General features: G+C 45.3%; 1 protein-coding gene across 1 annotated transcript; it reads right to left on the bottom strand.

Annotated features, from left to right (window-relative positions):
• Positions 1 to 7,616: 7,616 nt before the first annotated feature.
• Positions 7,617 to 27,295, bottom strand: tshz3a (teashirt zinc finger homeobox 3a). The gene is made up of 2 exons (XM_055222628.1): positions 26,989 to 27,295; positions 7,617 to 11,710 (listed from the first exon to the last, which is right to left on the bottom strand). The coding sequence occupies exons 1-2, from the start codon at positions 27,026 to 27,028 to the stop codon at positions 8,427 to 8,429; spliced, it is 3,324 nt and encodes a 1,107-aa protein (XP_055078603.1). The 5' UTR covers positions 27,029 to 27,295; the 3' UTR covers positions 7,617 to 8,426.
• Between the last annotated feature and the right edge of the window lie 231 nt (positions 27,296 to 27,526).

Below are 27,526 nucleotides of genomic sequence, written 5' to 3'. Positions count from 1 at the left end.
CTTTTACACAATAGAAGTGTATTTTGGTCATTTCTGGCCCGGTCGGACAGAAGCTAATATGAGGCCAGCGTTTTGACGGAGCGGACATGTCCCACCATAATGACAACAAGGAGACACATGTCTGTTCCACACTCTTCAAACATCAGGCCCGACTCCTGCTACGTGTGAATAAAGACGACAGGAAGTGGCAGTTTGGCAGCTCCAACCAGGGGTGTCACTCTCAATTGCGTCCCCTGCCAACTCCAGACACGTCGCCCGTCCAAAGAGGTCACGGGTTTGACTCCTATTTTCCCTGCCTCTCTCCTCCCCTCGCGCTCGCCGGACCGTCCCTCCGCCGCCACCTCCGCCGCTCCGCACGACACTCAAGAAGGAGACAGAATGATGCACGTCAGATGTAGCCGCGGCGACGGGGGCACGGGTTTTTTTTTTTTTTTTCCAAAACACTCCGCTAAAACATGAGGCCTGTCTTTTCGCATTACGCTGACGAGCAGTGTCCAAAACCCTGCCATGTCTGTGAAAAGCAGAGGAGCAGATGTCCCAAGTTTGCCTTTCTCAAATGGACAAAGCTCTCAAAAGTTCCACCGCACGCCAAAACACGACAAAAATGGTTTCTGAGTGACTGAAGCTGGCGTTTGTTTGGAGGGGGATCAGTATTTGTGCGGATGAAGTGTTTAAAGAGTGAAATGAACCCTTTAGTGTTCCGCGTTTAACGAGCGAAATCCGTTTCCGCGATTTTATTTTTTTACGTTGAGTGACTTGTCAAAACTTTAAATTACGCAAAATGGCCTCCTGCGAAGTTTTAGCCATGTTATAATATCGTTACGACCTCAAAAACAGACCCGGAGTTGTGTTTTGTTTCGTTTATTATCAGTCTGTTACATCTCCAAAGCTCAAAACGCTCTGTTCCACCTTGTGATGTCATCAAGTGGTCGCCGCACTTTCTCATAGTCGTAAAAGTTGCACTGTGTAACTTTTTTTAAAGTGAGGAACTATTGGGTTATTGCTTTGCTTTTTGTGAATGTTCCTGTTTATGGCTTTAAACTGAACAACGAACACACAATTCACTGCTCAGGTCTACGGAAAGGCGAGCGTGTTGTTGGAGTTAACTGATGAATCGTTTCCATAGAGACAAACAGGTAGTGTACCCCTCACATAGTGCAACTTTAACTTTATATTATAGTCGCAATTTCAAACTCTCTTGGCCCCATGTGTCTCCAAAGCTCAAAACGCTCTGTTCCACCTTGTGATGTCATCAAGTGCTGGTTTTCAAGTCAAACAGCTCCTCCTTTTTACCTTTAGTTCAGCAGAAATTGGCAACTCCAGAAGTGAAATTATAATCCAAATGATTTTCCGTGACGGTGTTTGGAGTTTAAAAACACAGCGGAGCACTTCCTGTATCACCACATGATGACATCACAAGGTGGAACACAGTGTTTTCCACCTTGTACTTGCAGGATTTGTGTGTGAAAATGCAGCAAAACACAACTCCAGGTCTGTTTGTGATCAAAAAATAGCATCACATGGACCTTTAAAACTACGTTATACCTCAAAAATACCCAGAAAGTATTAAAAACCAGCTTAAAGTTCAACAATACTGCGTTTTTGTCTGTTTTCGATGAATCTATCAAGCGTTTTCCAGCTGTATAATTATTACAACACTAAATTTTATAACAGCAAAGAGACATTTTAGATCTGGAAATGTTCAAAGTTGTGTTTTTTTCCCTTTGGCTAATCTCTATAAATTTACACAAACATGTTTAAAATGAACGTGGACACAGCGTCGGTGAAGCGTAGACGTCAGGGGTAAATATTAAAGGGCTTTAAAGTGAGGGCCGTTGCCATGGCGACGACCACTGCGGAATCTGAATGGTACATAAAGTGAAAAAGGGAAAAGTCCTTCGAACGAGAGACGAGTCACGCGAATCTGTGAATGATGAGTTCAAACTGAAGAGAAGCTTTTTGTTTTAGAAATACAGTGATCAGAGGTGGAAGAAGTACTCCATTTTGTACTGCGTTGTGTTACTTAAGTAGAAGTACAAATACTGGAGATGCAGATGGAAAGTAGTAGTAGATAAATCTGGTACAAATCATCTTTTATTTTTGTAAGATTAATGCACGGCCCCTGACAAATAACGAATAAATACTTGAAGAAGGAAGCAACAAAATACTCTAATGAAAGTAAAAGTATCACATGAAGAAATCTACTCTAGTAAAAGTATTAAAGTACTCGTTTTAAAATGTACTTAAAGAGGAAAACGTAAAAGTATTTTGAGTCTTTAAAGATTCAAATGTGGTGATTTTTCTAAAGATTTCAGCAGAATTTTGCTCAACAGAAACAACTGAATCAACGCTTTTCTGTTTTTATTTGTATATTTTCGTTTTGCTCAAGTTAATTACACAAAAAAATAAACCCTCAGCCTTTTTCTGCGCGTCTAAAAAATGTACTCAAGTAAATAACACCAAACATTCGAGACAATTAGCGTCTCTGTTGTGTCTGTGTTTGTGAAGTCGCAGCAGCTGATGAAACAAACACTCGCGTTATGTCGAATGAGAGGGATTACGTTCACCACCTTAGATTAAAACGCTCTCGTAAAACGCCATTTGTTTCGTGCACTTCATGATAATAATAAGCCCGTGCCAAACAGAAGGGAAGTCAAATAGATTCTGATTCGTCTCCAAATCATTCACCAGCTCGGCGCTAATGTGACTTGATCAGAGCACTCTCAGATCGGAGCCGTGCGAAATGACAGTTGAGATTAATTTTGTCAGCCTTGTAATCGCGTCTTATTGATGTGTTTCCTGCAAAATGGCACATCGCAAAGAGCAAATCCAGCCGCAGGGCACAGGACCCGCTGCGTACGGTGGCCACGGACGGACAAAAGACACGAAAACATCCCGATCTCTCACACAGGTACAGCTCTTGAGTGATTCGGTGTTCTAACGCTGTTTCCTCCTCAAAAACAGACCTGGAGCTGTGTTTTGTTTCACTCGTACGTGTTTGTCTACGTCTCCAAAGCTTAAAAAAAAAAAAAAAAACGCTCTGTTCCACATTGTGATGTCATGACGTGGTAGTTTTCAAGTTTTCAGCTGCTCCTTTTACCTTTAGTTCAGTAGAAATCGTCAATTCCAGGTGCAGAAACGATCCAAATGATTCTAGAAATGAAGGTGTGTGGAGTTTAAAAACACAGAGGAGCACTTCCTGTAGCGCCACACGATGACATCACAAGGTGGAACAGAGTGTTTTCAGCGTTTTGAGACAAGAACTCAGCGTAAATATGCAGGGTTTGTGAGAATGAAACAAAAAAACACAACTCCAGGTCTGTTTGTGACGAGGAAACGGCATTATTAGGTTAAACATGAGCACTTTAAATGGACTGTGCGTGTCTCTGATTGGTTAATCTGTCTGTCAATCAAGTCCCACCGGAAATTGGGGCAACAGACCCAAACATCGCTGTTAAGTGCTGTGAAAGTGCGAGGTTTTGACCAGCGAGGCAACCAGAGCATCAACACTTTACATGATTCACTTTTGAGATGAAAAAAGCAAAACTCCAGCGACGTTTTTGATGAAGATACAAGATTATCAATATCGTAAAGTTGTTAAAAGCTAAAAAAACAAAAAGCCAGTTTAGTGTCGGGTCTTTAGAATCACACAGAGACATGACAACAAATGCAAAAAAAGTGATTTGACGGACGCGACAGCAGGAGAATCCATCAAGGTGGTCGCGGCGTGTGGACATGTGCCAGTCACGGCGGCGAGCGCGGTGCCAGGGCGGTCTGAGCTTCATCCTCCGTGCCAGCGCCTGAGGGGGGCACGACCTCACCGCAAGGACAGACAGGTCGTTAGGGGCAACCGCGGTAAATCACCAAGCCCCTCCCCCCGCAGTCCAAACCCGAAAAACACCGGCCTCCCACCTATCCCACATCACATCCTTTTATTCCGATTGACGCGCTGATGTACGATGTTGTTATGACACTTCTTCCCGTTTGGAGAGCGCCCCAGTGTCAACGAGGCTCTACACCCCGTGAGTGATTCGTGCTAAATGCATTTTAGAGTTTTGCGCAAATACATTTTCAGAGCTAAGTAAACAATGCAGGCCATTATCGAGATGTATTGTTTATACACTCGGCGCTGTGTGCTGCAAAGAGACACCGAGTGACAAAGAAGAAAAGATGAGAGGAAGAGAGAGAGAGAGAGAGACTCGGAAAACTGGAGCATGGAAAGCTGCATTCTCATTCCGTCAGCATTTTTCCCTTATGTGCCGAACAGATAGCTAAAGGTACCACTTAATGTGATGGGAGACAGGATCTAATGGATTGATACACAGGTTTTGACATGCTATTTGAGCATGGAGCTGGCTATAATTGGTCATGTCATTGTGCATTAAACTAACGATATATAGAGGAGTTGCCCTGAGACGAGTGTCTTTAGCAAATCTGTCAGGTATCACACCAAAACACCTCTGACAGCGACGTGAGCTCCCCGCAACAGGGAGGCATGAAACGCACTATTCCCCGGTGACAGTACATTAGCACAGACCACCTGAAACTCGGCTCCTTCTCTTCCTCTCCATCTGTTTGTTGCCTATACCTTCGTTTTCCCTCCATCTGCGCGCTGTATTTAGGCGACGTTTTCCCATTCGCCTTCGTAATGAACTGGAGATGTGCGGCTCCTCCCTCTTTATGTAAACAGGGATCAAAGGTCTGCGCTCGGGCTAAACTTGACTCTACATGACTCCATCGCTGTCAGAGGACGTTACATCACCTCTGCTGCAGAAGCTCAGACAATAGACTCGCCGACTTTAGTCACGATCTTGGCTCAAATTAAAGTTCCGCCATAATCGAGCAGCAGTGAAAGTGACAGTGTGAAGGTGAGAGAGAAGAGAATGTGGCTGATAATGTAAAAATGCACGTCTGTATCAAGTGTTTTCAGGGTTTTCTATAAAATATTTCAATATTTATCAAGTTTTTGGCTCTTGTTCGTGTTAAAGTTGCGAGTGAACAAGTGCAGAATTCAGTCGTGCAACGTTATGAAGTAAAAACACTGTACTTAAGTCAAATTAAAGGTATATGTACGTAACTTAAGTCAATTTAAAGTACTTTTACTTCACTACGTTTGAGAGCAGTGTCTGTACTTTCTACTCCACTACATTTCTGAACACGATTGAAAAGTTAAAGTATTTTTGTATTGTGTTTGAGTCCTGCTGGAAAAGGCAAAATACAAATGTAAACAGCTAGAATAAAATAGATTTATTCAGCTCAAATCTGTATCAAAATCACCACATTTGAAGCTTTATACGAATCAAAATCTGCACTAAATACTTTTACTTTTTACTCTTTAAGCACATTTAAACAGGCACTTTAACACTTTAACATAAGTCGATTTTTTTACATGATACTTTTACTTTTACTTGAGTATTTTTTTGCTCTGGTATCTGTATTTTTTAATTTTTTTTAAGTAACTAATGGACTTTTGTCGTATCTGCTGCTGTGTCCAACCAGGAAGTAAAATTATAATCATCACCAAAATAAAACCAGAAAAAACAAAAATTATTACGTTGACGAGTGTCTTAGTTGGTTAGAAATGAGTCTAAAGCGTCAAACGCACTTAACAAAAACAAGAATCATTGTTTTTCTTGAATTTATTATTGCAAACTCACCACTTCAGCCTCAAACACCTGACTCAGTTTATCCAGCGACGCCACAAAGACACGAGCCGTATACATCAATATTCTCTAACGACGTCTACCACTATTTTGGCAGCCATTTTGTTTTCCTAAATACATAGTCTCTGCGGCCCGGCTGTCTGTCAAGAGCTGTGGTGTGATTGGTCTGATGGGTTTGATGCTCATCACTCTGTCAGCCCCGACTCGCCTTTCATTAGTCTGCGCCCCTCCATCCGCCACACTCACACAAATCACATTGACATCCAAACTCCTCAGATCCACAGAGCAATTTAACTGATATTCATTAGAGGGATGACAAGAGCTGATGGGAGATCTGCGCTGTGGAGGAGAGAGGGACTCTACCCCAGCCCCGTCCGCCTCCCTGCTCACCGCTGACTTTGTTTTAGGAGCAGTGAGGCGCAGCGGCGTGTTCGACTACAGCCCTCAAACAGAGACAAAGAACAATGCACGACAAACATCTAATGTGCACTTTATATCAGGGACAGGCTGCGTTCTGAGGACTTGTGTTTTTGTGCTTAATAATTGGCTGCAGCAGATCATAAGCTCGTCCTCTGCGCTCCTAAAACAGACACTATAATGCTCATCCAAGCAGAAGTCCAATCATTTAGCTCTCTCCCTCCAGCCCCTCATTAACCCCAAAAGTGTCAACTATCTCATTAACGCCCCCAGCCATCTTCACCCTGAGTCCATCACAGCGCCCATAGCGTTCATCAACACATACAGCAGAGCACTGAAGGACGATCACGTGTGAGGCAGGTTTAAACGGGCTGAGGGAGCTCAGAAAGCTCAGCAGAGATTCAATAAGGCAGCGAAGCCTTTTTCATTTGCATTATCAATGGCTACCGGTCTGAAACCCATCTTTCAATTATCATCTATTGTTAAGGGCTTTATTCTGCTTGTCACATGTGAGTCATCACTGGGCTCTCCCACAACGTTAGGCCGATGTATCCTAAACGTCGGTGGGCCGCGAGCAGTCTGAGGCGGTAATGAGTTTGTGTGAGAAGACGGGGTCAGGACACCGTGTGTGTGTGTTAATTAATCTGTTCCCGGGTGGGAGGAACTGAAGCGAGATGATGAGATTTAAGAGAGTAAATGGGTGTGCTGCACTCGAGCTGTCCTCTGTTGAGTGAGTGAGCGCGGGTTAGAGGCTGGCCAAATGGCCGTCACCATAGCAACCAGATAACTTCCCCCGGCCCAAGTCACTCAGTCAGTCAGTCATGACAAGCAAAGCCTGGGAACATCAAACAGAAAGAACATGGTGTCCTAAGGCAGCCTTAAAGAGTAATAAGTTAAAGCAGAGAATATTTGAGGAGCTTGTGTGTGTGTGTCTGTGCACACACTGTTTCATAATGTTCACTGCAAACCATAAAAAACTTTCTCATTACATGGCACCGAGCCTGAATTGTGACTACTCTGATAGCATCAACACCTGCCAGTAATATTGTTAGATCCAAAAGTCTGCTTTGAGGGAATAGCACCTGTCGGTGCATTCTGCACCACTGTCAGCTCGTCTCTGTGCACATATATAGGATCCCCTTTATTTTTTCCAAGGGACACTCTCAGAGTCCAGGTGTGTGCCAGATCTGCTGCCTGTGCCCAGGGCTCCTGATGGCATCCAAGCCCCCGTGGTAATCAGCCCACTCAGCCTGCTGTTGCCGCCCGCCTCCCCCTCCTCCTCCAGTGGCTCGTTTCAGAAACATCTGGTGGTTTACATGCAGCACACACCACCTGCCAGACGCCTTGCAGGCAGTGGCACGGCTCGCACCTCTCGAGTCCTCTCCCCCAACGACACACAGCAGAACATTCAGACAAATTCTGGGAGTGGAGACAAGTGAATGGAAAAGGATATGGATTTGTAACTCCCAGCAGTTTGACAACAGAGAACATTCCTCTTTGTTACTTGAATTAAAAATAATGAAACCAACAAAACTCTTTTATGCAGCAGTTAATTCAATTTAATCATAGAAGCACAAGGCATTAACATATTTGTATTTTTTTTTTATCAAATAACATTTATAAAACTATTGTGCAAAACAATGTCCTTTGTCATCTTCTTGAAAGGCTCTGCACCAGTGGATAGTCATCCTTTTAAATTAGGAAATATAACAAGTAAAATATGCATAATTTAAACATTACGTCGTAAGCTTATACACTATATATGTACATTTTTACACAGACCTGGATTCGGAGCACCCCTTACTCAGTGATAAAGAACAAGGCAGCTTTTACAATCAGCAGAACCAAAAGAGAAACTATAAAAACAGGCAAAAGAGTTTTGTTTGGCAAACACTTTTCAAGGAGCTCTCCCAGGTGTTTGGCTATTTTGGGGCAGTCGAAAAGGATTTGAAATTTAGACTTGACAGGACTGTACAAATGCAGTTTAGAACATGCAGTCTATCAGCAAATCTGAGTCACAAAAATACAAAATAAATTAAGTTAAAATACTTCAAGTTATTAGCTGGCCTTCTCGACAAGAGCTTCACCGGGTTCAGCCTAAGATAATTATAGTGAGGGAACGACAAAGCTGACACCGAGCTGGAAATCTCTCACCTACAACATATATTTGACAGTGACAGTTTTTTTTTTTTTTGTTGTGAAATACATGGAATTGAGAAATGGTTGACACGTGTAAACACATTGTGCTGACATCTGAACAGCAGTTTGTGGCGTCTTTGTGCATTATCACACTGTACGTATATAGACTCTCTAAAGAGACTTGGTATTTTCTCTTTCTACAGTACTTTAGTGTTTGTCTAACTCGCACACATACAGCAGATGGTCCTCCGGAGACTTCCCGTGGCTCTTGCTGAGGTGAAGCTTGATGGCGTGCTTAGTGGCAAATTTACGGACGCAGAGCTGGCAGTGGTACACAGCCCCGTTGCTACTGCAGTCATCGAGCGACTGCGAGGAGAGGAAGGAATCCAGGGGCACCAGTTTGTCAGTGAGAGCGTGAGAGTCCCTTGCAGTCTGTTTGGGAGACAGTTTTGCCAAGTCCCTGATTTTAAACCCCAAGTGAGCCTCCAGGTGGCACACGTACGCCGCCGGGGTCCGAATTTGTGAAGCGCAGTCACTACAGAAGAATATCGGCTGACCAGAATCCAGATTTTTGAGGAATTTGGTCCGTCCAGTCCGTCTAAGTTGGTATTTAACATTGGCCAACCAGTGACTAATAGTGGTCATCGAAAGGCCGGTGAAGCGAGACACGTGCATTCTCTCTTGCGGGCTTAAGTCGTTTATGATGTACTTTCCGTCAGACGTTTGCCGAAGACTTGAGGCGAACTGGGCCTGTAGGAGGAGTAGGTGCTGGGGGTTCCAATTTGAGTGTCGGCCTTTGCGTTTGTGACCGTGAAGAGTCGCGTCGTCGTCGTCAGGGGTAGATCCCGCCAGCTCTACTTTGTCAGGGATTCGCAAACGGGAGGGCGGTTTGGAGACGTGGTTCGACTGCGTGAGGTTTCTGAGCATGTCCGAGATATCTGACAGAGCGTTTTCGTGTAGCGGGCTGCTAGAAGTGTACGGAGATACTACGGTTAGCTTGGCCGGGGTGACGAGGGACGCTGGCGAGATGGAGGAGGCGGTTGAGGATGGGGTCGAGGGGGCGGGACACGCGGAGCTGCTCCTGTCGCTCTTCCCTTTAGTTAGGTCCATGGGTTGGTCGTCGCAGGGTAGACACATGCTATTGTCGGCTACGCTTTCGTGTTTTTTGGTCTGGGAGGGGGGCGTGGCCACTGCAGCTTTTTCGGCCATGCTCTGGCTAAGTCTCGAGAGTAGACTCAGGGGATCTTGGTTTGGCAACGAGGGCTTGGCTGCCTTCCCTAAATGAATGTTCATGACGGACTGAAGAGCACTTAAAGGGTTGACGAAAGGCTGTTCTGGAGGAGCGTGGCCAGTGATAATTGCTGTGCTGCTTTTGAGACTAGAAATCAGCGGGGACTTGGCCTCTGCCTCCCTCTTGGGCTCTGTTACCGGGGATGCGCGGTCGCTATGGCTTCCCTTGTCACTATTGGCTGGAGTGACCGCCCTCCACTCCCCCGGAGACTCCCCACCTTTGTGTGAATCTCCGGTTTCACTACTACAGGGAGAGTGATTGTTTTCTAGCTTAGGTGACCACTGCTTCACTCTCTGCTCTACCTTGGCTACTTTCTCTGACACTTTTTTCACTAAGTCCTCCATTGCTTGGAAGTTGTTGTTGGAAAAGGGAGAGGATTGTGTAAGAGGAGGAGAAATAAGGGGCTGGTTCTTGGCGATAGAGGGGACTGTGCTACCTCCGTTGAACAAAAACTTAATTGGGGAGTTCTTATCCAGGCTGCCATGTTGGAGTTTAAGGGCACTGGGGAACTGGTAGGCTGCGTGAATACTCGGGTAACCGCCCCAGCTTGGGTTTCCACTTTGGGCTTTGTTGATAGCTGAGGTAACAGTGTTTTCTAATGATTTAAGAATATCAACGCCTCCTTTTGGGCTCTCCTTTAAGTCTTCTTCTGTTAGATAGCTGTATTTTGAAATGTCATATTTCTCCTCCTTCTCCACAGCCTCTTCCTTTCCAGCCAAGACTGAAACAAACTTTTCTTTTGTGTCAGTTTCCGGTTTAGTGCATTCCTCTTCCACCTCCTCTTTTTTTACTTCTAAGAGAGGAGGAGAAGTAGCGGGAGGGGTTTGAAGGGGTGTGGGGGAGAAAGTGGTCGGGGCAAGGGGCACAGATTGGACCCTATGTTCGGTGGGACTTGTGACTCTTGCAGGATTAGGGGAGGTGGCTTCCGGGAGTGTTTTAACTTTCTTTCCAACTGAGCTAGTCACCCTTAGGAAATGTCCTGTCACCATCATGTGACTTCTCAGTTCTTGCAGTGTGTTATGTGAACTTCCACACTCCATGCACTTCAGGATTTGTAATTTGTTAGATTCAAACTGCCAGGCGTAGCTAGCCCCGTTCTGGTGGCCATAGCGGTTACTAGAAGGAGTACAGGCCGAAGAGGAGGTTTTTTGAGAGGATTCACTCGGCTCTGTTTTAGGTTTGGGGGTTTCTTCTTTCGTCCGAGAAGAAGTCAGATCCAAACCAACAAGCCCCCTTTTCTTATTAGATATGATTTTGGCTGCCACAGGGGCCATGGGCTCCTTTAAGGGCACTTTCTGGTAGTGTTTGGTCTTTATCATGTGGACACTCAGGTCTTGGAGAGATTCAAACGAGTGGCCACAGTACATGCACTTAAGGACTTTCTCTGCGTCTTCCTTCCCTTCCATTTCCAGTAGAGAGCGTTTGCGGGGCTTGGACCAGCGCTTGGATCCTGCGCCTGCTTTGTCCTGGTTATCATCTCTGTAATGGCCTGTCTCATTCATGTGCACTGTCAGTTCCACTAGAGTGTCGTAAGCAGCGCTGCAGCCCTTACAGCGGAATTTACTGGCCCCTGTAAATAAGGAGCCGAACAGCTTTGGGTTCTGCCTGTGAAGCTGAACTGTACTGAACAGACTGGGCTCAGTCTGAGAGCTGTGGCGACTTTGGGGAGGCTGCTGCTGTAGTGTTTTAGCCACAGCGGACTGGTGCCAGTCATAACTACTGCTGCTGCTGCTACTGCTGCTGCTAGTGCTGTTGCTGCGGGTGGGTTTTTCAGTGGGGGCGGGGGCTGGTTGTGTCGGGGACTGTGTGGAATTCAAGTTCAGGGGTGACCAGAAGGAGGTGCTGAGAAAGCTGGAGTAGATGGCCTTCATCTGCTCCAGAGTGTCCATGCCTATAGGGGGAGTCTTGGCGCCCCCGTTCAAAGGTGCTGTGACCAGCTCCGGTTTTCTGGGGGGGCTCTCAAAGTCAGACAGGCAATCGCTCGTCTCACTCACATGTGATTCACTGTCCATGTCCTGTCCGGAGAGCTCTGTCCCTCCAGCAGAGTCACGCTCACAGGCTTGGTCTTTGGCCGGGCCTTCGCTCTGATCATCAAACTCCTCTTTTGTGGGAAGGTCGTCCTGAGGGGCCGGCGACCGGACACCATCACGAGCCTCCTCCGTGTCCACGCTCTGCTCCACCACATCCTCAGGGGAATAGGCTGTAAGATAAAGACAAAGGGACAAAAGAAAGAGATGAGTTAAATTGCAGGGAGTAAACACGCTGTTAGAATAACTGCAGAAAAAGTTTTCCTGCTATGTGTGCCCGAGGACTCCCAGGGATAAATGAGCCATCTGTGTGGGAGCCTTTAAAGCTGAGCTGAGAAATTACAGTCATCCCATTTCACCTCATCAACCGTTGAGGTGTTATTTTCCTCTAGGCGAGCCTGTATTTATATACTACCCCAGCCACACGGAACTTATGCCTCCCTTCTTTTCACTCCTTCTATCGGAGGAAAACAAAAAAGAAATATCTTGGCAAAAACATAATGCACCATTTTATTTATCTCAGGGCGCAACAGCTTGAAATGAAAACTAAATCTGAAATTAATGAAGCCCAATCTCACTGTGGCATTCTCCTCTGGGGTAATAAATGAGTTGGATCAACCTCCATCTGTCAGTTAATATGTCTGACGCCTCTTCATCTGCCTCTTCTCTGATTACACACACATACACACAATCAGGAGATACTCAGAAAGAGACGTCACATTTTGGATGATGACATCTTGACACGGTGGATTGATATCCAACAGTGTTAAGTGGGTTCATTAGTGCTTTAATATGTTGAGCTTAGCCATTACTGAAGAGTCTGAAAAGTATTTTAAAACATGTGATCAATGCGTGTGACTACAACAGTGAAGCGTATGTGTGCCTCGGTCTCATGAACTCGACCTCTGACAGCAGGATGTCTCTCCACCCTCCACATCCCATTGATGAAGCCCACAGGCCAAACAAAAGAAGCTCTGTTTGAAACACAACACACTCAAGGTAAAATCAGTTTGACATTAGACTGTGGTGAGAGTGTGATGCATAAGCAGCCCGTCACAGAGCTGAACTCAGACAAACATGATGCATAAGTTAGGAGGACCCTCCTCGATACTGGTCATGTGGCCGCACCCAGAGCCGGCTCACTCATTCTCTGGTATGTCTCTTTTACTTCCTGTCCATCTTACTCACAAGTCCACTCCAGTTAAGGATAAACAAATGATGTCCACATTCACTGGAAACATTGGGCAAACACAGAGCCCTGAGGAACAGGCTTTACTTCTGTTTGGGGAGGTCCACATACCCGAAATCATTCATTCCCCAAACTGCCCCGTGCACACGCGTCCAGTCTAAACAAAAATGTCATAGCTGAAATAACTCTCATTTCCAGTGCTAACAGCCAATCTGTAGGCAGCCATGCGGCTGGCGCTGCTGTGATTTGGGCCCTAGGGGCAGAGTCAGCAGCAGCCCAGCGAGAGGCCAGCCTAATGGAGACCTGGCAGGTGCGCCCCACTCTCCATCCTCCCGGAGATTTGGTTCGTCACTGGATATCCATTACCTGCCATTCTCCGCTGATAGGCCACGACAGGCCTGATCAAAAGATGTCGTCGGGCCCCAGTCCGCTTGGCAGTTAGTGGCATGTCGTTTGTAAAAAGGGCCAAGCAGGGTGTAAATAAAATGACATGATCACTTCCCTGGCCCCTCATGTTCTGGACACAATTATGATAATGTGAACTGGAGGTGTGGGAGGGGTCTGCCGGATGGAGGAAAGGAGAGGAGGTAAATCTCTCACGCTCGGGCAAACACGCCACAGTGAAATGTGCGCCGTAGCTGCAGCCGCGCTCCCCTCCAGTTCAGCGCCGTTCTCTGTGTTTGTGTCAGATTCTCATTGGAAAGAGGAAACGCAGCCAGGACGAGGCGCCTAATGCGTTTGCGCGCTGACGAGCCGGTCACAGACGTCGGCTCGCATCAGGCCGCGGCCACATCGCTCGACCAACGTGTCAGGTCACCTTTCCCGTTTTCAACCCAAAAATATTCCACACATTTCTTCACGTTGTCTACCGCTTTCATCAAAAATTGCCATCCCCGATTTCACATCATGTTAGCAGATTCATGGCCCTGTCTCTGTGCGCAGTCATAAATGTTTTACAATTCATATGAATAAACTGGCTGCCCTATGGGTTTTTCTTCATTTGTCACAGAGAAAGGTCCGAACGCGCCTGCTATAAAAACCCAGTGAGTCTTGGTGGGCTCCCAGGCAATTTAAAATGCAAAACAAAAACCATTATGTCTGAGCACTATCTGTTAATTTAATCCCCAATGACTGATAATCCATCACACAGGGCGACAACCACATCCAATTATTCTCCCTGGCTTGACTGACAACAGAGGTGATTTATCAAGCTAATAAAAGGTGATGGCAGCAAAGAGGCTCACTTAGACTCAAAAAGATGGCGATTATGAATACAACAATACTCTTGAACGCAGTCTTAACTAATATCTCAGCATATGGTGCAGGGCCAATGTATGAGTTCTCCTAGTGAGAGTGTTCTCGTGATGATGAAGTGAGCCGATGCCATGTGGAGACGAGACAAGAATCATTAGCTCCCATGAAGGATCCTTTTGTGCACTTTTACCCAATCCCCACCATAGCCACGCCGCATAGTAACAGTATATACACCCAAAACGCGAGGGTAAAGCCACAGTCCCGTGTCACCTAGGCCTGGTGCGATGACACATTGTGCAGCACGGTATAATCTTGCAATGTTTATGTGGAAATACTTAGCAATAGCAATAATATAATCACAATAAACCTCATTTTTACAGCATAGAGAGAGACTGATATGTGTTTTTCACGGCTGATACGATGCTAATTGTTTAGAATCCGGAGCAGTCGATGGACGATTAGCTCTGTCGATATTTCTGAGCTGATATTTCGAGCCGATTCTGATTATTTTCCACAAATTATGTCATTTAAACTCCCCCCAAGACCTGTTTTTAATGCATAAACATAAAAAAGGGCTGTGTAGTCATGTTTTTCCGCTCTATCTTTGTAATACAGTGTTAATATACAGCTTTATCTGTTGTATTTTTGAGCAACAGATCAACCAAAATAAAATAACGGACTATGTTGGAGATTTAAGGTCGATACACATAAGGCAGATACACTAAAAAGTCCAAATATCAGCTCGATTTATCGCATCAAACGTAATTAAATACCAGTGTTTGGACATGGGCTGTTAAGTGCATAGGTCTGTCACGATAACAAATTCTGAAGTGCGATGTGTTTATTTAGATTATTTGCAAAATATCGGACTATGCTGGAGATTTAAGGTCGATACACTTAAGGCAGATACACTAAAAAGTCCAAATATCGGCTCGATATATCGCCAAATCTAGATATACACCTGTCTCTAACACAGTGTCATTAAAAACATGCCTAGATTCACATTTATACATCAGTCTTTTTTGTGTAAAAGCAAAAAAATATACACAATTCTTTGCTGCATGTTCAAAATACACACACTTATACTGCTACTACCACTACTACAAGAAATATACTGCAAAAAGTACTGCAAAATTAGCCACAGAAGCCACTTATTCCACAGAAAATGCACACACAACGCCCTCGTCCAGACACACTGCTCCACAGTTCTCACTTCTTCACGTCAATGCAGAGATTACAGTGACAGGCCTAACGTTACCTTAACTCCAGTATGTAATTATTAATAAAACTCCTCATTTACTTATGACAGCAAACGCACACACGCCCGTGGATGTGAGCAAAGACAGCGACACGTTGGCACGCAGGACGCATTCCAAGAGAGGATCATTTTCATAAACACAAGGGCCGCAGACGAGAGCGCACATGATCTGATAGAAATACTGCAGTGCTGCTGTGGCCGTCGGAACAACAGGGAGAGGGGCAGGGACGCCGGCTGATTAAGCAGGAACTGGCTCTACACACACACACACCTCTTGTATATATACGTCCCAAGGGTTATCTCTGCTCACAAAGGTTTTCAGCGATGATTACACGAGAGCTGCGAGACATGTGTTTTTGTAATAGGGTTCAAGGAAACAAACTACGATTAATCCAGGACTGTGTGTGTAACCGTGTCTGTACTTTACTGGTTTAACATGAGTCTTTATGAATCCTAACAATGACACAGAGCTGGATTTCCGGAGACAAAATGTACACGGCGGAAAACTCAATCACGGGTTTGGACAGATGTGCAGATCAAATGTGATTAAACACCAGGGTTTGGACATGGGCTGTGCCGGTGTGTGCAGAGGCCTGTCGCGATAACTCATTTATTTACGTGCATTATATTATCTACAAAATATCCATGTATGCTGGAGATTTAAGGATGATACCATAAAAAGTCCAAATATCAGCTCGATATATCTCCAAATCGAGATATACTCCTACCTCTAACACGGTGTCATTAAAAAACATTTGCGTCATTTAAAAACATGCCTTTATTCACATTTATACACCATTTTTTTTTGTATAAATGCAAAAAAAATACACAATTCTTTGCTGCATGTTCAAAATCCATAGACTACTGATAATACCACTGCCATTACAAGAAATATATTGCAAAAAAAAATGCAAAATTATCCATAGAAGTCACGTATTCCAAACCTCTCCACTGTTGTATAAAAGTAAACAAATATAAAGACAAATGCACAGAACAAATGTGATTAAACACCAGGGTCTGTCACAATAACACATTTTAAACTGCAATGTATTTATTTACGTTATTTACAAAATATCGGATTATCCTGGACATTTAAGGCCGATACGCTTAAGACAGATACGTTAAAAAGTCCAAATATCGGCTCGATATGTCGACAAATTGAGATATACACCTGTCTGTCATAAAAACATGCCTTTATTCACATTTATGCATCAGTATTTTTGTATAAAAGCAAAAAAATATACACTTCTTTGCTGCATAATATACACATTATATATAACACACACACTACTGATAATACTACCACTATTACAAGAAAAATACTGCAAAAAGAACTGCAAAATGAGCCATAGAGGTCACTTATTCCAAACCTCTCCACTATCGTATAAAAGCAAAGAAATATAAAGACAAATGTGCAGAACAAATGTGATTAAACACCAGGGACATGTGCTGTATCAGTGTGTGCAAAGGCCACGATTACGTAATAATATTTAAGAAAATGTAGACGAGAAACGATGATCAGCCTAAAGGAGGATTTCTCTCAAAACACTTCCTTATATGTGAAGTATTTTAATAAACATGAGCTGGAATAGAGCAATGAAACACTTAATGAGCGAGAAAAGTTATTTAGTCAAACCTTCACGGCGCAAATCTTCAGAAAAGTACAAAAATAAGAAAGTAAAGCAAAAGTAGCCACTGTAAACACAAAGAAAACAGAGGATTGTGTCTCAAACTAACATTTTGTTCCACTATTTCTATTTTAAAGTGTTAATATAAACATTTTGTGCATTTTGAGGCTTCAGATCGATCAAAACAAAGTATCCGATACACGAAAAAGTCCAAATATCGTCCAAAAGTATCTCCAAAACAGCGTCAATAAAAGACTTTAGCTACAAGAAACATGTTGCCAAATTAACTGCAAGATTTGCCACAGAAGTTACTTAATCAAGTTACTTATTCATAACCAGGAAGTGCTCGACATATGGGACCTGCGACGCTGGGAAAACAAAAAACATGGGATTGTGTTGTGTCTGTGTGATTAAATAATACAACTACGCACATAAAAACATATAAACACGGATGAAAAATGGGTCCAAGTGAAAAAAAAATGATGAAATTACAGTAAATCCTCAGTGTTTGCTAAGATTATTATTATTATTTTAAGTCTGACAAAGCAAAAACAGCAGATAGTAAAAGTCTAAACACATTTATATCGAGTAAAGGTGCAAAAAATGTATATTACACCACTTTACCAACACTAATATCCTTAGTTTTGGGATTGTTTTCATGTTAATAACTGTTCAGTTCATGCATTTGGTCCAAAACATGTTATTTTTGTTTTAATCTGAGCTTTAGTCTAAATATAAATGAAACAAATGAAACACTCAGACTGTTTAAGCTTAAGTCTGAGCGTCAGAGCCACGTGCGGCGTTTAAAACAACACAAAAAGTAAATAAAATAGTAAAAAAAAAACAACATAACAGTTTCACGTGAGCCTCGGTGAAACGTGGGCGCGGGGGACGGCTCGGCGAACGCTACAGAAACATCTAGACTTGCAGAAAAATGCGGTGTAAATGAAGCCTGTCATGTTTGATTATGGGGCGGATGGAGCAGGGAGGACATTAGGATCACATGTTGGCTTAAATATCTCACTCGTCTTTGAAGCTGCACTGGTTCAGACGAGAGAAGGACGAAGACGACGACGACGACGACGACTACGACTCGTCCACACACACGACACACACACACACTCAGACTGTTTGAGGTTTGACTCCTCCCATAAGTCCCTGTGGTTCTACTAAACAAAACAAACCCGCGGAGTCAAAATGGACGCTTCCGACGATGGAAATGGAAACAAAATCTTTAATTATCGCAATAATCGTTCCCGCCATTTACGAGGAGCAAAGTTGATCGTCTGATTTACTAACAGCTTAGTTTTTATGTCCAGTTTATGACGAACCGCGCCGACTTTTCATGTTCGTGTGCGCGCTCGTAAACGCACGCTCGCCTCGCGTTTTTGAGAAATACTTCGAAATCAAAAGAATAAACTGATTTACGCTTGACACGGACTGATATTTATCGATTTGCGGATACATCTGGTGGATATTTGGAGCGTTTAGCGTCTCCGATATCGTGTTTATCTCGTTTTCGTTGATCCGCTGCAGAAAAACACACAAAACGCTTTAAATTTACGCTAAAATACGAAGAGAAAACTGCGCAAAAAATGGCAACACGGCTGTTTTTATACGTGTGTGGTAAAAAAAGGAGCTTGGAGGGAGTTTGTAGTAAAAGAAATGACGTAATTTGAGGAAAATAATAATCAATATCAGCCTAAAATTATGGACAAATCTTATCAGCGTTATCCCAAACCATCTGTATCGTATCGCTCACCTCCATTTCGAAACCGCTCACCTAAATTTGATCGAGCGTCGTTGTGTTTAACAGTGAAAACTCGCACAAACGTGTGACCTCTCCCCGTCTCCGCTCTGACTCACGTCCCACATTTTCACCCAGTCCTCGCTCGTCCTTAAACCAACATGGCGCCTCAGCGGGGGGTTCCTCCTGACAGGAAACGACTCCCGACAACAAACTTTAAGCACAGGAAGTCACCTCAATCAGCCCCTGCGTCCCACCGGTCTCACCCTGCGACTTCCACTCACTCTCCCTTCTCAAGTTTCCCAGAAGCCCCCGCAAAAAAACCCAAACCTCTTTAAATAGATTAGAATAATTTAGTCCAAAACCAGGCCTCATTCTGTCAAAGCGCCGCGGATCACTGACATACCTAAAATGCCTTCTTGTTGTACACATTTGTCAAGGAACAATCAAACGTGGTCCCGCTTTGATCCCCGGAAAAAGTCCCACGAGAAAATGTGCAACAGGTGATCCGCGGCGGTGGCCATTTTGTAAAGCTAACGCGTCTTGACGTTAAATCCTAATTGTCCGGCAGATACGAGGAGCCGCATTCTTCCAGCGCTCTCACTTTTTCAAATCTCTCCTGGTGTGTGTTTTTTTTTTTTTTTTTTTGTCGGTTTATTTGTGTGTGTGTGTGTGTGTGTGTGCGTCGTCGACCCCCTAATGGTTTTTGTGAATACACGGTGTCCGCCGATTGTAGTGCAGGATGTGCGGAGAAGAGGGAGATGGGAAAAACAGAGACATCGGCGTGGCCTCGGGCGAAGCTTTGGGCTGAACCTTGACGAGGAGGAGAGCGGGTGAGAGGCGTGGAGGTGCGGCGGCGGCGGCGTGGAGGAGGAGGAGGAGGGAGACGCGGGACAAAACGGATAGAAATAGTTTAATTGTCTGCGTGGAGTCGGGGAGCAAAGACTGTGCGTGTGAGAGACTTTGGACAGGACGATCACGTGGAGGAATAAATAAAACGTGGAAACAAAACAGGAGCGGGAACGACGCAAAACACAAACAAACACAAAAACGTACGTGTCGTGAAGCATTTACTGCAAAATTTTACATCGACTTCCCCAAAAAACGGCTCTGATTCGCTCCGTTTCCGCCTGAATTTGGACAAAGTTTGAACCAAAATGAGCCAAACTGTGTGAGAATCGTGGGGACCGTGACCCCGTAACCCACACGAAGTTCAGTTTATTAAAGACGAACGGCAGATTTTAGGCTCGTTTTCTTTGCAATACTGCGGAGATTTTATACGTTTTTTTATGTGAAACGATGTGGAGTTGGATAAATAACTCCTGTAATTGTCGGTTTCTTCTGATTTTGTTGCGGCTCAGGACTTTTGTGATTCAGATTATTTAAAAATGTGTTCACTGAGATTCTCTCGTTTGTGACGCGACGTTTATCTGAAGAGAAGTGACGAGAACGTAACAGAGTTTGAAATGTGACAGGACGGACACACACACACACACACACACACACACATACTGACAGATACACACACACATACTGACAGACACACACACGCACACACACCCCTACTAACAGATACACACACACATATACTGACAGATACACACACATACTGACAGATACACATACACACACACATACATACTAACAGATACACACACACATATACACACACATATACTGACAGATACACACATATATTTGCTCTCTTGCAGTACACACACACACATGCAGACACACCCCTACACACAGACACACACACAATTGCAGAGACACACACTTACACACATGCAGACACACAGACAGACACACACACACAATTGCAAAGACACACTTACACACATGCAGAGACACACACATACAGAGAAACACACTCACACAAGCACACACACAAACAGATGCAGACAAACACACATGCATACACACACCTACACAGACACCTGCGCACACACATACACACACATACATACACACATTTTCCTGAGTGAAAGGTGTGTGTGTGTTCAGTGTGCTGGGTTCTGCAGTGTGTGTGTCTGTACAGTTGTGTGTCTGTGCAGTGTGCATGTCTGTGCAGTTGTGTGTCTGTACAGTTGTGTGTCTGTGCAGTGTGTGTCTGTGCAGTTGTGTGTCTGTGCAGTGTGTGTCTGTGCAGTGTGTGTCTGTGCAGTGTGTGTGTGTGTCTGTGCAGTGTGTGTCTGTGCAGTGTGTGTGTGTGTCTGTGCAGTGTGTGTCTGTGCAGTGTGTGTGTGTCTGTGCAGTTGTGTGTTTGTGTAGTGTGTGTCTGTGCAGTTGTGTGCCTGTGCGGTTGTGTGTCTGTGCAGTGTGTGTGTCTGCGGTTGTGTGTCTGTGCAGTGTGTGTGTCTGCGGTTGTGTGTCTGTGCAGTGTGTGTCTGTGTAGAGTGTCTGTCTGTGCAGTTGTGTGTTTGTGCAGTTGTGTGTCTGTACAGTTGTGTGTCTGTGCAGTGTGTGTCTGTGCAGTTGTGTGTCTGTGCAGTTGTGTGTCTGTACAGTTGTGTGTTTGTGCAGTTGTGTGTCTGTGCAGTGTGTGTCTGTACAGTTGTGTGTCTGTACAGTTGTGTGTCTGTGCAGTTGTGTGTCTGTGCAGTTGTGTGTTTGTGCAGTTGTGTGTCTGTACAGTTGTGTGTCTGTGCAGTGTGTGTCTGTGCAGTTGTGTGTCTGTACAGTTGTGTGTCTGTACAGTTGTGTGTCTGTTCAGTTGTGTGTCTGTTCAGTTGTGTGTCTGTGCAGTTGTGCGTTTTCTGCTGTTGTGGGTCATATTTTTTACATTTGGACTAAATTCAGGTTAAAACTTTGAACCAAAAAAGTCTATTCATCAGATTCTGAATCATCTGAAGGAGAAACACCAACCTGACACGGAAATATGAACAACACAACACAACAACAACAACACAACAACAACAACAACACAACAACAACAACAACATGGAGCTGTTTATCATTAACTAAAAACATAAAACAGAAAAGCTCATGATCAGAAAACAGACGATTTATTTGAGCAAAACTATTTTCTAAGTTCTAAACATTAACCACAGGGACATTGTCGTTGTGTGTTTTTTCTCTAATAGTATCACCTTAAACATTTGTGTATTTAAACCACATCTCACACTGTGTAACATCCAAACCATGATCAAGTCACAACAAACCGTCTGACCTTTAACCTCTCAGAAGCTTCAAAACATTACATTTCTTTCCTCTCTGTGTGAAAAGGTGAAGAACTGTGGCTTTAAATGAGTCAGTTTAGGTTTTAACGTAAGACAAATATAAAAGGACTCACTAAACACTTTTATTCTCTTTCCTTATAATATTATTTTTCATTTTATTTTTTATAAACTTCACCAAAACGTTCATAATATTGTTGATATTTTTCACTTCGTCCACGTCTCAGGTTTGTTTTTCTTAAATGTTTGTTTTGTTGCACTGGACACAGAATGTTACACAAGTCCCTCACGATTAAAATACCACATTTTTATTCTCACTTCACAAACCTCACTTTTGGACAGAGCCTGATGCGACCTGTTGCCCTCCTGACCTTTGACCCCTGTTAAACTGTCAACTGTAAAACTTTTGAAAAAGCTTCGCCGTGTGTGACATTAACCACGTTTTCGTACTTGTTATTTGTCCATCTTCTGTGAAAACGGTTAAGGCAGAGCCGAGGTGGGCGGGTTGGAGTCGGGAACGGGACACCCCAAAACCCGGGAACACGACCGCAGCTGCTCCATGATCGCCTAGCAACGAGGAGGTGATGGACGCAGCCTTAAGATGGATGGCCACCATAAATCACAGAGCGTGTAGGAGGCAGAAGCCACAGAGGAACCGGACGAAAAAACAAAACGAGCAGCCGTGGAGCTGGCCCTGGCCTGACCTCTCACTGTACTCTTTTATTCATCATCGTGTAGGGCAAAGGGACGCGGCGAGTCGTTACAATCACGCTCATCTGAAGATATTCACACACATACCAATAATCTCCAAAAACACTCTGCCTGTATCCTCTCACTTTTATGGCTCCACTCACTTTCTGAAGACGATAATAATGATCGACTATACCTTTCATAAAAACAACCCTCCAGGCAAGGCAATCTGGGTAGTGTAGTTGCGGGATAAACATCCCTGGGCTATCTGATTATGGCCTACTGCTGCGGCGCTGGTGTCTAGTAACACTCAGAGAGAGCGCTCAGTCATCCATCACACAGTGAGTGTCTGTCTTAGGCTTTCCACCCTGCTTCTCCTCGTCCTGGCTCTCCAGTTACAGCCATACACGGCCGGCCTAAATAATATTCTTCATGATAAATGGCACTATAAGCCTGGTATCCATCATTAATCTGATTTTTAAAGAAGCATCCATCTTGGAGAGAGCCTGTTAGGGCCACGAGAGAGGCGAGCAGCCGGGTTCATTTAAAGGCCAGGCAGCTGCATGAGTGATACCTGTCAGCTCGGCTCATCAGGGAGAGGCACACATCTACGCTCACATTAAACACTGACGCCATATGGACCAGCGCACACGCGGCTCAGAGGGCCGTGTGCAGAGGCTCAGAGGGCCGTGTGCAGAGGCTCACAAACAAACACCGTCATTCTTACTGGGGTTACAAAACATGTCTCGGCTTCATACGGACGTGTCACAGAGACGCGTCACAGAAGAACACTCTGTCACTCATCAAAACACAAGTCGGTGTAACTCAATCTGCTCTGTCATCTCCAAAACATCTCCCCTCCCAAACGCCTCTCCTCTTGGGCCCGAGGAAACTCATTTCATCCTGGAAAAGCTCGGAGACGCAGACAGGCAGACAGTGACAGTGTCTCCACTGACTGCACCTCATTCTCCATTCCTGTCCTGCTCTTTGTTGCTCTGAGTCCAGTCTCTGTCTTGTTTTGTGCTCTCTCTCTCTCCTCGCTGCCCCCTCCCTCCTCTGTGTGTCTGCTAAAGCCTGCTTGATAAATGACACACGTCAGAGTGTCAGGAGCGAAGGGTGGGTCAGTGATAAATGAGAGTGTTGAAAAGGAAATCGGCTCTCTGGCATGGCCGGCCTATTCTCCTCCTGGATTGGGTTTCAGGACCCCTAAAGACCAGAGCGGCTCAGCTTCCCCCCGAAAAGAGCACACACATCCCGCCCGGCTCTGGGACCAGGAGGGGGATCCGGCCGATTGTCACCACAGTGCAGCTGCATCTATCACAACAACGCGGGGACTATTTTTACAAAAACCCAGACAACAGTCGGTGAAAGACCAACTGAAAGAGTGTACGGCCGAGCTTTTCTATTTGTGACACTAGTACTGCACTTACGCTGCTCTTTCTGCTCTTCAATGGCCTGTCCCTGTGGCTTGACATCTGCCAAGTGAGTCTTAAAAAGGATAGAAGGCCCATTTCACCGCCCCCGCACTGTTCTCCTCCTCTCCCCCCTCTCTCTCACTCCCTGGCAGGGTGGCACTGTTATCATTACACAGCCAGGATTTATGGAGTCAGGGCCTATGGCAAAACAAAAAGGCATCTGTCAATACCTGTGGGAAACGCTCCATCAGTCGCTGTACGCACCACTCATTAGCTATGCACTTATCAGACACATAGATCACAGACGTGACTCAGGCTCACCGGCGTCTAGGACTTTCATTAGCAATGGGGCCAAAAGACTTTTCTGGGCTCGCACCTGCAAACAAAACTGCAGAGGGAGGGGCGCGGGGCAGTTAAAGAAGGCTAAACACAGTCGGCCCGTATGTCAGTTTAACTATTCCAGTCTCCCCTGCTGGCTCTGTCAGGACTTCACACATAAACAACAGGAAGGCAGCCTTGAGATAACAACGGCTCACTTAATTTCACTTTACTGCCAGTGTGCATGTGTCCACAATGTGTGCCGTAAACACTTGTATCTCTCTTTTTAAGCATTTGTGCTGCACCAGTTAAGACCGAGGAGAAACTGGAAGGAAAGCTCAACGGCTTCTGAGAATTATGGTCTGACCTCTGCAGGTGGTCTACAGTTACAATTCCTTTCATCACTATTACAAGCCAAACGCACATACGCACTCTGAGCTCTAAGCTAACAAATCAGAGAGGAAGGCGGCTGATTTCAGCTTACACACACACACACACACACACACACATGAGTGATGGCTGCCAATCTGGCAGCTGCCGCCCTGACCCTGCAGAAAGACGAGACTGCTGTGGAGACAGGCCCAAACCAAACAGCTCTGTCACAGAGACTGATCTGGGCTTTATAAAAGCAGCCTACACTATTATGTCATGTGTCTCTGAGGAGCCTTTGACCTGAACGCCACACTGCGGCGTGCTGCACACGTCACACGTTCCACCTGAACAGCGGGGTCGCGCCTCACGTGTCGTTTAAACCGATGCCGAATTTCTAGGCATTTTAACTTTGTCGTCACCTCGACAGCTCCGGACCGGGGCCGCGGAGGAAGGGTTCGCTGTCCGGCTGTTTACGTGGCCCACTGCCCTCAGTTGTTAAGAGCACTCAGACCTGACCCAGGTACGCCGGCCCATTTGTCACCCGCAGCACAAAATTGAGTTACAACACTACCAAAGGCGAGGGCTCTGTGTAATATCAAGTTGATTACATCAAAGTGGTGGCAAACCTCATTGGGGCGGGCACCTCGAGCTTGTCATCTCCAATCACAGGGGCTGTCAGGACTCCATCAGCCTCATGGCTAATTGGACTAACGCTAATGAAGCAGGCAAAACAAGTTTTGTAGTGCAGAGAAGCCGCTCTCACTGGAGGAAGCAGGGGAGGCTGGGAGAGACTTTATGTTAGAGAGACAATGAGAGGGGGGCAGATTTTTCATGCAAGTCTCAAGGTTTCAGTGGGCAGACTCTCCCCCTAAGTCCCTAATCAAGGCCCATCATCTGTCATCCTTTTCTTTGCTCTCTCTATCACCATGCTCTGTGCTGCAATCAATTCATCATCAGCCTTTGTGTGCCACTGAACAGTTGACAACTTTATAACTTGCAGCTGCAGCGGCTGAGTGACAGGGTGGAAGGGGAGCACGAAAAAATGAAGAAATGAATAGATGAATGAATGAACAAAGAGGCTGGTTTCAGGGAGAAAAGTTGTTTTCTAAAAACACAAAACGATCCATATTACAGCCTTTTATTCTTCTTCGACAACAGAGACGCAGTCGTGCAGTAAGGGAGGAGAGAGGAGGAGATGGAGAAAAAGCATCCCTCACTGATCTCAAATCAGAAAGCTTTCAGTCATTCTTTATGTGCTCCCCGCGGCCACTCTGAGCCAGTGAGCATGTACATTAGGCTGGGGCATTTTGATGAAATAAAAGCCCAGGCCAGCTTATGGCTAAACAGAATGGGAGCACTCACTCAGCCTGTCTCTGATTGACCATTAAAGCCATTGATGAATGGGCCTGTCAGGGGAGAGACAATTAAATCAAACATGAAACAAAGCCGTTGTGACGGCCCAGTCTGACAGAGCAAACCCATTCCTCCCCTCCATTACATAGCACACGGCTCCTTTTACAACCCCTAACCCCGCTCCCCCCTCGCTCTCCCACAGAAACAAGCTGCACATGGCAGTGTGATGTTCTCTGCTGGAAGACTGCGCCGCTGTTGTGTGCATGATGTCTGACTGTGAAACCACTTTGTCCCTCTTCTCTCACTCTTTTCTGAGTCACTTGACCATCAGTGTGTGTGTGTGTGTGTGTGTGTGTGTGTGTCTGTCTCACACACTGGGCCCGTGACGTCAGGGGCACATGGTGGGAAGTGATTTTCTGATGTAAATGTGAGAGGATCAGATCAAAGGCGCATGACAGCCAATCAATCAACCGTCAAATCCGACATGGCAACTGTCCATTATGGCTCCTTCCAGCTCACAACACTCCATTGTCTGACCACAAATTGTTTATCTTTTACTTGGGCGAGTAGAAAGGACAAAAAGAGCCAAAGCCCCTTTTCTCTCGCCCCAGAAAAGAACATGCCCCTGGTCTTTATGTGCCCTCAATCACACACAACTTTAATCCAGAAGAATCAGGCTCCACGATCACGACTTTAATGTGACAATCTGCACCAACAAGAACTTTTAGACGAGAAAGTTACACGCGCGAGTCCAACCTCCAAACAAACGAGCGCAGAAGAACTGGGACTGTGTGACTGTGATGTGACTGTGGTGTGATTCTGGTGTGATTAAGATGTTATTAAGATGTTATTATCCTGTTATTGTGATGTAGAGGCTGAATGTTTCCGTGGCACAGGGACAGGCTGAGAGCGGAAATGCAATGACAGTGAACAGGTCGAAACAAAGGTGCACCGCAGCTTCACGCAGCTTTACTCTGTCCCAGACTCATTTTACGCACGTTTGGACACACCTGGAGCGCGCGGGGACATACCTGTGCGCGTGTGAACGTACCTGGGGCGCGTTTGGGCGCTTCTTGTTTCCTCCGGGGCATTCTGCTCAGGGTCAAACTCTTGGTGCTGAATAAAGCCTCGTGTATCCGGGGAGATCCAGCTCTGTTCACAGACGCTCACGCCTCCGGTTAAACTGCAGGACACCGGGGAGTCCGAGGAAGGAAACTAAAACCATGATCACGAAACGGCAAAGTGACACGAACAGACGCGAAGGAGGAGAAAGAGGAGAAAGAGGAGAAGAAACCGCGTCTCTGCGGCGCGAGAGCGCGTCACAAACACACGCGACGACAGCACGAGTCCAGCAGGAGCTGCTCCTGCAACAGGCAAAGTTAAGAGCGAGCACCGCGTCACTCACAGCGGGGAATGGGTCAAACCCACCACACAGTTAACTCTTTAACTGTCAGAGGGCGGACACCAGAGCCAGAGTCCTCCCAGAGTCCTCCTCCCTCTGAACAGGAACCACAGGCTGAAGAGCCGCTGAGAGAAGAGAGAGAACAGAGAGAGAACAGAGAGAGAACAGAGAGGTGTGAGTGCGTTAT

Source organism: Periophthalmus magnuspinnatus, chromosome 6, assembly GCF_009829125.3.
Source record: "Periophthalmus magnuspinnatus isolate fPerMag1 chromosome 6, fPerMag1.2.pri, whole genome shotgun sequence".
NCBI classification, from domain to species: domain Eukaryota; kingdom Metazoa; phylum Chordata; class Actinopteri; order Gobiiformes; family Gobiidae; genus Periophthalmus; species Periophthalmus magnuspinnatus.
This window is presented reverse-complemented; position numbering and strand designations above follow the sequence as displayed.

Bases quoted from the DNA above. Each gene is read 5' to 3' on its own strand.
- tshz3a (XM_055222628.1), bottom strand. From the start codon at position 27,028: ATGCCCCGGAGGAAACAAGAAGCGCCCAAACGCGCCCCAG. The intron at 11,711-26,988 runs GTACGTTCACAC...TTTATCTTACAG, and splicing joins AGCGCCCAAACGCGCCCCAG to CCTATTCCCCTGAGGATGTG.